This window comes from Hemitrygon akajei, chromosome 13 (assembly GCF_048418815.1).
Source record: "Hemitrygon akajei chromosome 13, sHemAka1.3, whole genome shotgun sequence".
NCBI lineage: Eukaryota > Metazoa > Chordata > Chondrichthyes > Myliobatiformes > Dasyatidae > Hemitrygon > Hemitrygon akajei.
The window spans coordinates 49,132,603-49,145,470 of record NC_133136.1 but is presented as its reverse complement, the minus strand read 5'-3'; the positions used below and the strand labels follow the sequence as shown (position 1 = coordinate 49,145,470).

Here is a 12,868-nt window from a genome sequence, read left to right as displayed (position 1 = left end):
CATGTCTGAGGTTGGTTGTATCTTTCTGTAGATTTTTATGTTTGGCTGAGGGATGATGTATGTTGTTTAGTATAAATACAAATAATGTTTCTGTTTCTGTCCAGGCACTGTCATATCTTCTGCAGACATTTCTTACTGCCCCCTACAGTGTAATGCCCAGCAATGTTGGATCTCCACAAGTTCACATCATCATGCATCAATTAAATCAATGTTACACACAGTTGGCCTGGCAACAGAACCATGTGCAAAGGTGTGTTGATGATCAAAATTATTTATTTATTATGATACTTACTGGAAAATGCAATATGCTACAATTTTATAATAAATTATTTTGCCTAACAAGTGTGTAGGACTAAAGATTCTTATGAATGAGCTTTGACTTGATTTACTTTTTGACTATGGTGAGCTAAGAAGAAGGGTGCATTTGCGATCTGCAGGGAGAAAATCCTGATCATTTTGTGCGTTGGAGTATGAAATTTCAAATTGTTGATTTTACTAATTATTTTCACAGCTCCATAACTGTCTTTCAGGAAAGGGAACCTGGTTAGTCTGGCTTGTTTTAACTCCAGTCTTGCATTCCTGATTGACTCATTGTACTTTCTGATTGGGAGGCTAGCTATTTTTAGTTAGTTGAAAAGACAAATCCTTTGACTTAGTTTGATTGAACTGCAGAACACAATCACAGACTTTTGTCCAGCTCTTTAGGATGGAAATTGGGATACATTTCTTTATACACGGGTTGCTAGGGTAGCTCTGTATGTGGTACATAAATATTCAATGTGCAGAACTGTTAACTGACAGTTCTACTGTTCAGCTACAATGAACTGATTAATATCATAAATATTGCCAGGTCTTGCTAAGTGAACAGTTCTGTTCGTTGAATATGCACCATGGGTCATTTCTCATGGCAGATGGGTCATATTTTGATCTTCCATATCTAATATTATTGTGGGAGTATTGTGTTTTCAGTCTTATTTTGTTGCGGTCTTCTTGCTATGCTGACTTGATGAAACTAGGCAACAAATGTTCAGCAGGATTTGCTGTTTCAATAAAACTACAAGGATTTTCAAAAAAGCTGTCTATTAGTTTTTTAATTGTTACTGTCTGAAACATGCAAGCATCAAGAGACTGATATCAATAACCCTTTATTAAACAGACCAGTTTCAAAGTTATTGTTGCTTAAAGCTGAAAGCTATTTGCATTTTAGACTTTTGATTTGCCTTTGTGCCTAAAATAAGATACATCTAGAGAACTATCATAATCTACTTGATTTGTTGTTGGCAAATACTAAGTAGTTGCTTATTGTTTTATCTTGATAGACTAAGACAGATGCTGAATGACCTTCTGCAGCAACAGCAGCAAGACAAGAAGTCAGAAAATCAAAGAGATAGTAGTGTGCCTCCTCCTTCTCCCAGTTTTGTCCTTCCTCCATTTACTTTTCCTTCTCCATCCTTTAACACTTTAAGCACCTCAAGATTTCCAGCTTGTTCTCCTTTTGTTCATGGTAAGTGCTGGTGTTAGTAGAAATAGTTGTTTTTGTGTGGACTGAGCTCCACATTCTGATTGAGTAACATTTGATTAAAAAAAGCAAGTAAAGAATGTTTTCTCAAGTTTTTTTAAAAAACTGACCAAAGAATGAACTTAAAAATGCTTGGCTTCCATTTAGACAGTCCAACAAAATTTTCAGAGTGAAGTTAATGCTTGAAGTTGCAAACCCGGAAATTGGACCGCTTAGCCCAGTAATTTTCTGCATTGCACAGTTTAAATTCAGAATAAAAAATATATTCATCTCTACTGTCAGCCCTGGCAATACATTCCACACACACTCTGTGTAATAAAGAAAACTACTTCTGACTCTCCCATCCCATATTTTCCTTAGTCACCTTAAAATTATGCCCCCTCTTATTAGCCATTTCCGCTGTGGAAAAATGTCTCTGTGATGACGACCAATCAGCTGATTGATAAATGTAAAAGTCAAGCATTCAGAGAACACAATTAACAACGCACTGATAATAAATATCTCCTCGTATGCTAACTAAAGAAAGTTACTAAAGTTGCTGATCAACTCAATCCAACCTTTGACTGATCGAGCTAGACATTTTCTGAATTATTTCCAAAAATAATTGGTTGTCCACTCTTAACTATGCCTCTTGTGTACCTCTATAAAGTCACTTTTCATCCTCCTCTGTTCCAAACAGAAAAGCCCTAGCTCACTCAACCTGTCCTCATAAGATTCTCTCTAATCTAGGTGGCATCCTGGTAAATCTTCTCTACACTCTCTCTAAAGACTCTCTCCCCACCTAATGGGGAGCGAAAATTGGAGGAGCAAATTTGTAAGGAGATAGCAGATATTTGTAGTAAGCACAGGGTTGTGATTGTGGGAGATTTTATTTTTCCCCACATAGACTGGGAAGCCCATACTGTAAAAGGGCTGGATGGTTTGGAGTTTGTAAAATGTGTGTAGGATAGTTTTTTTGCAGCAACACATAAAGGTACCAACTAAAGAAGGGGCAGTGTTTGATCTCCTGTTAGGGAATGAGATAGGTCAGGTGACGGAGGTATGTGTTGGGGGGCACTTTGGGTCCAGTGATCACAATGCCATTAGTTTCAATATAATTTGGAGAAGGATAGGACTGGACCCAGGGTTGAGAGTTTTGATTGGAGTGGATTGGGGCAATTTGTTTTATGGGAAGGATGTAATAGAGAAATGGAGGTCATTTAAAGGTGAAATTATGAGGGTACAGAATCTTTATGTTCCTGTTAGGTTGAAAGGAAAGGTTAAAAGTTTGAGAGAGCCATGGTTTTCGAGGGATATTGGAAACTTGGTTCGGAAAAAGATATCTACAATAAATATAGGCAGCATGGAGTAAATGAGGTGCTCGAGGAATATAAAGAATGTAAAAAGGAATCTTAAAGAAACTAGAAAAGCTAAAAGAAGATGCGAGGTTGCTTTGGCAAGTAAGGTGAAAATAAATTCAAAGGATTTCTACAGTTATATTAATAGCAAAAGGATAGTGAGAGATAAAGTTGGTCCCTTAGAGAATCAGAGTGGACAGCTATGTGTGGAGCCAAAATGGATGGGGGAGATTTTGAACAATTTCTTCGGTATTCACTGAGAAGGATATTGAATTGTGTAAGGTAAGGGAAACAAGTAGGGTAATTATGGAAACTATGATGATTAAAGAAGAGGAAGTACTGGCACTTTTAAAGAATATAAAAGTGGATAAGTCTCTGGGTCCTGTCAGGATATATCCTAGGACCTTGAGGGAAGTTAGTGTAGAAATAGCAGGGGCTCCGACAGAAATATTTCAATTGTCATTAGTAACGGGATGGTGCCAGAGGATTGGCGTATTGCTCATGTTGTTCCATTGTTTAAAAGTGTTCTAAGAGTAAACCTAGCAATTATAGGCCTGTAAGTTTGACGTCAGTGGTAGGTAAATTAATGGAAAGTATTCTTAGAGATGGTATATATAATTTTCTGGATAGGCAGGGTCTGATTAGGAACAGTCAACATGGATTTGTGTGTGGAAGGTCATGTTTGACATCTTACTGAATTTTTTGAAGAGGTTATGAGGAAAGTTCATGAGGGTAAAGCAGTGGATGTTGTCTATATGGACTTCAGCAAGGCCTTTGATAAGGTTCCACACAGAAGGTTAGTTAGGCAGGTTCAATCGTTAGGTATTAATATTGAAGTAGTAAAATGGATTCAACAGTGGCTGGATGGGAGATGCCAGAGAGTAGTGGTGGATAACTGTTTGTCAGGTTGGAGGCCGGTGACCAGTGGTGTGCCTCAGGGATCTGTACTGGGTCCAATGTTGTTTGTCATATACATTAATGATCTGGATGATGGGGTGGTGAATTGGATTAGTAAGTATGCAGATGATACTAAGATAGGTGGCGTTGTGGATAATGAAGTAGGTTTTCAAAGCTTGCAGAGAGATTTAGGCCAGTTAGAAGAGTGGGCTGAACGATGGCAGATGGAGTTTAATGCTGATAAGTGTGAGGTGCTACATTTTGGTAGGACTAATCCAAATAGGACATGCATGGTAAATGGTAGGGCATTGAAGAATGCAGTAGAACAGAGTGATCTAGAAATAATGGTGCATAGTTCCCTGAAGGTGGAATCTCATGTGGATAGGGTGGTAAAGAAAGCTTTTGGTATGCTGGCCTTTATAAATCAGAGCATTGAGTATAGGAGTTGGGATGTAATGTTAAAATTGTACAAGGCTTTTGTAAGGCCAAATTTGGAGTATTGTGTACAGTTCTGGTCACCGAATTATAGGAAAGATGTCAACAAAATAGAGAGTACAAAGAAGATTTACTAGAATGTTACCTGGGTTTCAGCACCTAAGTTACAGAGAAAGGTTGAACAACAACACACACAAAATGCTGGTGGAAAACAAAACAGCAGGCCAGGCAGCATATATAGGAGAAGCACTGTCGGCATTTCGGGCCGAGACCCTTTGTCAGGACTAACCGAAAGGAAAAATAGTAAGAGATTTGAAAGTAGTGGGGGGAGAGGGAACAAGTTAGGTCTTTGTTCTTTGGAGCGTAGAAGGTTGAGGGGGTCTTGATAGAGGTATTTAAAATTATGAGGGGGATTGATAAAGTTGACATGGATAGGCTTTTTTCATTGAGAGTAGGGAAGATTCAAACAAGAGGACATGAGTTGAGAGTTAGGGAGCAAAAGTTTAGGGGTAACACGAGGGGGAACTTCTTTACTCAGACAATGGCGGCTGTGTGGAATGAGCTTCCAGTAGAGGTGGTAGAGGCAGGTTCGATACTGTAATTTAAAGTAAAATTGGATAGGTATCTGGACAGGAAAGGAATGGAGGGTTATGGACCGAGTGCAGGTCGGTGGGACTAGGTGAGAGTAAGCGTTTGGCACGGACTAGAAGGGCTGAGATAGCCTGTTTCCGTGCTGTAATTGTTATATGGTTAAAGGTTCCTTCCTATAACAAAGCTCCCAGTACTGAACACAGTATTCCTAGTGTAGAGCTGCAACATTAATTCACGTATCTTGAACTTAATCCCTGACTAATGAAGGCTGATACACTATGCGCCTTATTAATTACCCTTTCAACTTGCATAGCAACTTTGAAAGATCTATGAAGGTGGACCCCAGAGGATCCATCTAATCCTCTGCACTGCTAAGAATCTTGCCATTAACCCTGTACTCTGCCTTCAAGTTTGACCTTCTGAAGTGTATTACTTCAGTTTTCTGGTTTGAACGCCAACTGTTATTTTTCAGTCCAGCTCTGCATTCTTTCTATGTCCTGTTGTAACCTATGACAACCTTCTATGTTATCCACACCACCACACCACCAAGTTTGTGTCACCTGCAAACTTAATAACCAATCCTTCTACTTCCTCATCCAAGTCACTTATAAAAATCACAAAGAGCAGGGGCCCCAGAATAGATACCTGTGAACATCAATGGTCATCGATCTCCAGAGTACGCTTTATCTACTATCACCCTCTTCCTTCTGTGGTCAAGCAAATTCTGAACCAACACAGCCAAGTTTCCCTGGATCCCATGCCTCCTGACTTTCCTTATGAGCCTACCATGGGGAACATTGTCAAATGCCTTACTAAAATCCATATACACTACATCCACTGCTCTACTTTAATCCTTGAAGAATTTATTCAGGGTCATGAGGCACCACCTGCCCTTCTCAAAGTCATGTTGATTATCCCTAATCAGACTATGCTTCTACAAATGCTTGTCAGTCCTGCCTCTCCAAATCTTCTCCAATAGTTTTCCCACCACTGGTGGGAAAACTGAAGTAAGACTCACTGGTCTATAATTCTCCAGGTTATCCCTATTACCAATCTTGAACAAAGGAATAACATTTGCCACCCTCCAGTCTTCTGGTATTACTCCTGTGGCCAGTGAGGACGCACAGATCATCTCCAGTGGTGCAACAGTCTCTTCCCTCACTTCCTATAGTAAACTGGTACGTTTCCCGTCTAGTTTAGGGACTGATCTATTGCTTTTCAAAAGTTCCAGCATATCCTGTTTCTTAATGTTGACATTTACCAGCCTGTTATACATTGTCCTCAAAGTACCTGTCACAGGTGAAAACTGAAGCAGTGTGGTCGTTAAGGACCTTCTCTACCTCCTCCCACTCCAGGCATATCCCTGATCTGTCCTACATCCTCTCTAGTCATCCTCCTGTTCTTCGCATACATGTATAATGCCTTGGGGTTTTCCTTAATCCTACTCACCAAGGCCTTCTCATGTCCCCTACTAGCTCTCTTTAAGTCCATTCCTCAGCCCTTTCTGGGTACTTTGTAAACTCTCCAGAGCATCATTTGATTCTTGTCTCCTAAACCTAAGGTATGCTCTTTCTTCCCCTTTACTAGATGCTTGACATTTTTTGTCAACCGTGGTTCCCTCCACCTACCAATCTTTCCCTGTCTCACCTGGAGAAACTTATCCAGAACCTCATGCAAATACTCCCTAAGTAGCCTCCACATTTCTGTTGTGCATTTCCCTGAGTACATCATTTCCCAGTTTACGCTCTCAATTTCCTGCCTAACAGCCTTCCCCCTCATTAAATATTTTACAATACCATCTGCTTCCTATCCCTGTCTAAGACAGTACAGTCGGCCCTCCTTATCCGTGGGGGATTGGTTCCGGGACACCCCGCGGATACCAAAATTCGCGGATGCTCGAGTCCCTTATTTAACATGTATCAATGAGGTGGTCTTTAGGACCCAGCGGAATCCCGGGCTTTATTTAACATGTTTCCATGCGGTGGACATTAGGACCTGGCGGCGCAGCTCTGAATCCACAGTGTTTCTGTTCACGAAAATAATCACGATCGCGATTGAAAATAAGGTGGAAGTAATTAAGCGATCGGAAAGAGGTGAAACGCCATCGGTCATTGGAAAAGCATTAGGCTACAGTCGGTCAACGATCGGAACAATTTTAATGGAGAATGTGAAAGGTCCTGCCCCAATTAAAGCTACAGTTATTACTCAGCAACGCAGTGGTTAAATTATTGAAATACATATGTTTCTTAAGTGTTTTATATGCATAGCAAGGTAAAATATGTACTATATACTAAGAAAAGCGTTTGACTAACTGACGCTAAATAATACCGAATGTACCTGTTCCAACTTCAAATCCGACTTAAAGATGGACTCGGGAATGGAACTCATTCATAACCCAGGGAATGCCTGTACTTTTAAGTCATTTTGTAAATGCTATGTAAATAGTTGTTATACTGTATTGTTTAGGGAATAATGGCAAGAAAAAATAGTCTGTATATGCTCAAGCAACGAGTGCTGGAGAGAGAACTTCCGGGTTTTCCCGATCAGCGGTTGATTGAATCCGTGCATACGGAATCTGCAGATAAGGAGGGCCAACTGTAATAAAGATCAAGGAGTTGTGGTCACTTTCCCTGAAATGTCCAGCAACCAATAAACCAGGTTCATTGTCTACTATTAGACCTCAATGGACTGATTGTTCCTTTAGTGTTTATGATTTTCACCCACACTGATTCAGTAGCGAATTCGTCCATAGCTCCTCCCTTTCTGCAGCTATGATACTAGCAATGCCACACCCCCCACCTCTTTTACCTCCCTCCCTGTCCCTTTTGAAATATCTAAGCTCTGGAACATCCAGCAACCATTCCTGCCTTTGTGACAGGTAAGTATCCATAATGGTCACAATGTTGTAGTTCCATCTACTGATCTATGTTTTAAGTTCAACACTCTTGTTCCTGATGATTTACATTAAAATAGACACATGTCAACACATCTAACTGACTATGCCCTATTTATTGCTTATCCTTTCACACAGTCTGTCTACATTCCGAATCTATCTTTACATCTACTGCCCCATCTAACATTATTTCCATGATTTGATTAATAGAGTATGCAGACAGTGAATTTTATGGTCATGCAGAAGGTGACCTCTCCCACAATGCCTGCTGTTTCATTCCTTAGAGGAGACCTGAAGTGGATTCTAGCATGGAGAACTCTCCCCGCATGAATCTATCTTGATCAAAATATTTAGTTGTGGCAGTGGATTTCTCTCTCATTTCAATGATCCCTAATCTTTTCAACCACCTGTCCCCCAGTGCTTTTAATAGTTAAAGCACAATTAATTCAAGAAAATAATGGGGTAAGTCTAGTTGTTTCAAACAAACTAGCAGAGTAAAAAGTGAGCAAGGTAGCCAAAAAAAACTGTTGTTTTCTATTACTCACTTTGTGACATTGTAGTTAAGTTCTCAATAATAAATCTATCCTTTGTTTCAAACAGGTTTTAATGTTAATCCAATATTCCCTCCTGGGTTTAGTGATATATCACAAAATGTCAGTGCCCAAAGTGGTGATCAGCAGCCACTTGTAAATGAGAACAATGTCTCTGGAAAAACAGAGTATTTGGCTTTTCCAAAGCCGTTTGAAAGTAATTCTCCAAAATGCAGAGAGAATAAGTGGTATGTATTTGATTTCAGTCTTTGTTTCCACATATGGTAATAAAAATATTTTTACTAGGTGTAAAATGGTATGGTTGAATTTCTTTTCCATAAATGTGTATGCCAGCTAAAGAAATATGCATACTTTTTCTGCGCTTCATTCACCCATACTAAGTTTGTCAATTTCATCAACTTTGCTTCCAACTCCACCCTGCCCTTAAATCCACGAGGTCCATTTCTGACTCCTCTGACTTCTTTCTTGATCTCTCTCTCTCCATCTCTGGAGACAAGCTGTCTACCAACATCTTTTATAAATCTGCTAATTCCCTCAGCTATCTTGACTATACCTCTTCTCACTCTCTCCTGTAAAAATGCCATTCCCTTTCTCAGTTCCTCTGCCACATATGCTCTCAGGATGAGGCTTTCTCATCCTGGACATCAGAGATGTCCTCATCCATCAGATGTTCCTCGTATGTTAACCCTTTCATTCCTGGGATCACGCGAACCTCCTCTGGACTTTCTCCAATGCCAGCACACCTTAAATAACATGCGCAAAACTGCTCAGAATACTCCATGTTGTCTGACCAATGCCTTATAAAACTTGAGTACCGCATCCTTGTTTTTATATTCTAGTCCCCTCGAAATGAATGTGAACATTGTATTTGCCTTCCTTACCACCGACTCAATGGGCAAGTTAACCTTTAAAGAATCCTGCATGAGGACCCCGAAGTTCCTTTGCACCTCAGATTTTTAAAAATTTTCTCCCTGTTTAGAAAATAGTCTATGCCTTTATTCCCTTTGCCAATGAGCCTGACCATGCATTTCCCTACACTATGTTCCATCTGCCACTTCTTTGCCTACTCCCCCAATTTGTCGAAATCCTTCTGCAGCTACCCTGCTTCCTCAACACTCCCTGCCCCGCTGCCCATCTTTGTAACAGCCACAAACTTGGCCAAAAAACCATCAATTCCTTCATCCAAATCATTCACATATAACATGAAAAGCAGAGACCCAACACTGACCCTTGCAGCTCATTACTAGTCATAACCAATCAAAAAAGGTCCCCTTTATTGCGACTGTTTGCTTCCTGCTAGTCAACCAATTTTCTATTCATGCTGGTACCTATCCTGTAATATCATAGATTCTTATCTTGTTAAGCAACCTCCTGTGTGGCACCTTGTCAAAGGCCTTCTGAAAATCCAAGTAAACATCCACTGACTCTCCTTTGTATATCCTGCCTATTAGTTGCTCAAGGAATTCCATCAGATTTGTCAGGCAATACTTCCCCTTGAGAAAATCATGCTGACTTTGGCCTATTTTATCATGTGCCTCCATGTGCCCTGAACTTCATCCATAATAATGGACTCCAACATCTTCCCAACCACTGAAGTCAGATTAACTGCCTTATAATTTCTTCTGCCTCTCCGTTCTTAATGAGTGGAGTGACATTTGCGATTTTTGAGTCCTCTGGAACTATTCCAGAATCTGGTGAGTCCTGCAAGATCATTACTAAAGCCTCCACGTTCTCTTTAGTTACCTCTTTCAGAAGTCTAGGGTGTGGTCCATCTGATTCAGGTGACTTATCTACCTTTTCAGCTTCCCAAGCACCTTCTCCTTAGTAATAGGAATGACACTCACTCCTGGCCTCTGACACTCTCAATTTTCTGGCATTCTGCTAGTGTTTTCTACAGTGAAGACTGATGCAAAATGCTAAGTTTTTCCACCATTTCTTTGTCACTGCCTCTCCAGTGACATTCTTCAGTGATGTGATACCCAAGGTCATCTCTCTTTTACTGTTTATATAGCTGGAAAAAAAAACATTTTATATTACTGGCTAAGCTTGCCTTCATGCATCATTTCTCTCTTTATGGCTTTTGTAGTTGCCTTCTGTTGTTTTTTAAATCTTCCTAATCCTCTACCTCATCATTAGTTTCTGCAATATTACATCTTTTGTTTTTATGCTGTCTTTGACTTCCCTTGTCAGCTATGGCTGCCTCATCCTCCCTTTAGAATACTTTGTCTTTGGAATGTATTTTTTCTGCACCTTCCGAATTTCCCCCAGAAACACAGCCATTCTTGTTCTGCTGTCATCCTTGTTAGTGTTCCCTTCCAATCAGTTTTGGCCAGCTCCTCTCCCATGCCTCTGTAATTCCCTTTACTCACTGTAATAGTGATTACAGTTAATCAATTACATTGAGTTTAGCTTCTCCTTCTCAAACTGCAGGGGGAATTCTATCCTGTTATCACTGTCTCCAAAGGGTTCCTTTACCTTGAGCTCCCTAATTCTAATTCCCGTTGTAATTTGTATCCCAGATCCTGGCTACTGTTCAAAGGCCTGTATATAATTCTCATCAGGGTCTTTTGCCTTTGTAGTTTCTTAACACTACCCACAAGGATTCTATATCTTCTGATCTTATGTCACCTCTTTATAAGGATTTGATTTCATTTTTTACCAACAGACCCACCCCTTCCCTCCCTTTGATACAATGTGTATCCTTGGATGTTAAGCTCTCAACTGAGATCTTCTTTAAGCCACAGCACGGAGATGCCCGCAACATCATATACGTCAATCTCTAACTGCACTACAAGATAATCAACTGTATTCCTCGTGCTGCGTGCATTCAAATATAACACCTTCAGTCCTGTATTCATCGCCCTTTTTGATTTTGACTCCCTGTACAGTTTAACTCATCCCACTGACTGCAATTTTGCCCTGTCATTTGCTTGTCCTTCCTCATAGTCTCACTAGACACTCATTTAATTATATATCATAAAATTATTATGTTTGAATCTACATTCCCTGCTTTGCATGAAATTCGTGGTTTTGTCTCGTTAACCTTCTAGAGGGAAGAAGAGGGGCAAAGGCTAATTGTGGAGATTTATCGATGGGGTATCTTGGGCAGGAGAGAAGATGATTGCATAGCACAAAGGTTTGATAAAAAGAGTAGACTGGTGTGTCTGAATCAAGGTATCTGAGAAAATTGGAGTGTTTGTATGGAGGAGATTGTGGACCAAGTCTGACATTTGGAGCTGAGTAGTTCTGGTTTTATAATAGATGAATTTACTGTGACTAAGTAGCACTTGATTGCAATGCTAATAGCACCTTGCAACACTTCAGTTTTGCAGTGATTGGAATCTTGAGGACTTGTTAGAGACCGGTTCTTTATCAAACTATCAATATATAGATGAAGTCTTGCAACTTGTGGCCAAGTGCTGAGACATGAGATAAGTACTTAATGTGTACATAGTGTCAAGAATAGACATGGTGGGGCTTGAAGGCCTACTATTTACTCTATGACTGACAGTAGATTAATCATGTTGTTATAAATGGGAGAGCAGGGTTGAATTGTCAATGACTGTTCCGAATTCGTGTATTCTTATAATTCATCCCATTTGTGCATTTTGACCTACCTTTATTTGTGAACATTAATTTGAGATCATAAAGGTAATACATGTTTCAGATTTAACAATTAAAAATAATTTTTCACTTAATCTATCATTTGCAAAAACTTAATTGTTTTTGTTTTGAAATAGGGTCGAGAAACAGGCTGATGATGGAAGACAACAAAGTGAAATGCTATGGCTGAATGATACAAAAGATAGATTGACACAATCACCCAGACAAGGGCAGCCACCCACTGCTCTAACACAAATGAATGTGAACAACCCAAAGCAACAGGCTCCAGGGGAAAATAGGAAGAATTTTGAAGAAGAATCCTTGGAAAGTTTCAGTAGTATGCCAGATCCTGTTGATCCTACAACTGTAACAAAAACATTTAAATCCAGAAAAGCCTGTGCACAGGCCAATCTAGCTTCAAAAGACAAAACTCCAAAAGCAAAAATTAAGAAGGCGTTTTATCAGAAGAACCATTGGGAAATAGGCGAAGGTATTATGCTGTTGATTGGTGGATTCACTGCTTATTGTTTGTAGTAGAGGAATATCCTTTCCTGAATTTTGAAGTAGGAAATCTGTAATATGCTTTAGATTTAGTCTAGTCTTGTCAGAATCCAACCTCATATACATGTTAAAATAAAATAACTGATCTAAAGATGAATTACATTTTTACTTTTTGACCTTTCAGGAAATTCTTTTAGTTCTTTTCCTTGTGTTCAAATCACTGGGCTAATTTTTGTGCCAGTTTACTTTATTGCTGCTCTTTATACATTAGAATTTTAGAGCAACATGAAATTGATTTCATTTGAACAATGCTAATCTAGTAAAATGGAGCAAACAAACATTGTTTGTTTTGGTATTAATTCTTTTTTATAATAATAAAACTGCTCAAATCCCAGCAAAGCTATTTTAGCAAATTGAATTTAATTTCCAGTGTTCTGTTTTAAGTCGGGTCTTAAGTTTTGGTGAGCACTTTAGGATGGATGAATTGACTGAATTAAGAACAAAATTGTTTTCTGTGTCACTGCATTTTATACAACTTTGT

At 39.4% G+C, this 12,868-nt stretch overlaps 1 protein-coding gene across 4 annotated transcripts in view; it reads left to right on the top strand.

The window, feature by feature from the left end:
• pcm1 (pericentriolar material 1) overlaps positions 1 to 12,868 on the top strand; it is a 112,138-nt gene that overhangs the window by 60,817 nt on the left and 38,453 nt on the right. For all 4 annotated transcript variants that reach the window (XM_073064562.1, XM_073064560.1, XM_073064561.1 and 1 more), the window contains 4 exons: positions 105 to 250; positions 1,320 to 1,504; positions 8,273 to 8,450; positions 11,964 to 12,316. In XM_073064562.1, coding sequence (XP_072920663.1) covers positions 105 to 250; positions 1,320 to 1,504; positions 8,273 to 8,450; positions 11,964 to 12,316 — 862 coding nt within the window. The remainder of the gene's footprint in view (positions 1 to 104; positions 251 to 1,319; positions 1,505 to 8,272; positions 8,451 to 11,963; positions 12,317 to 12,868) is intronic.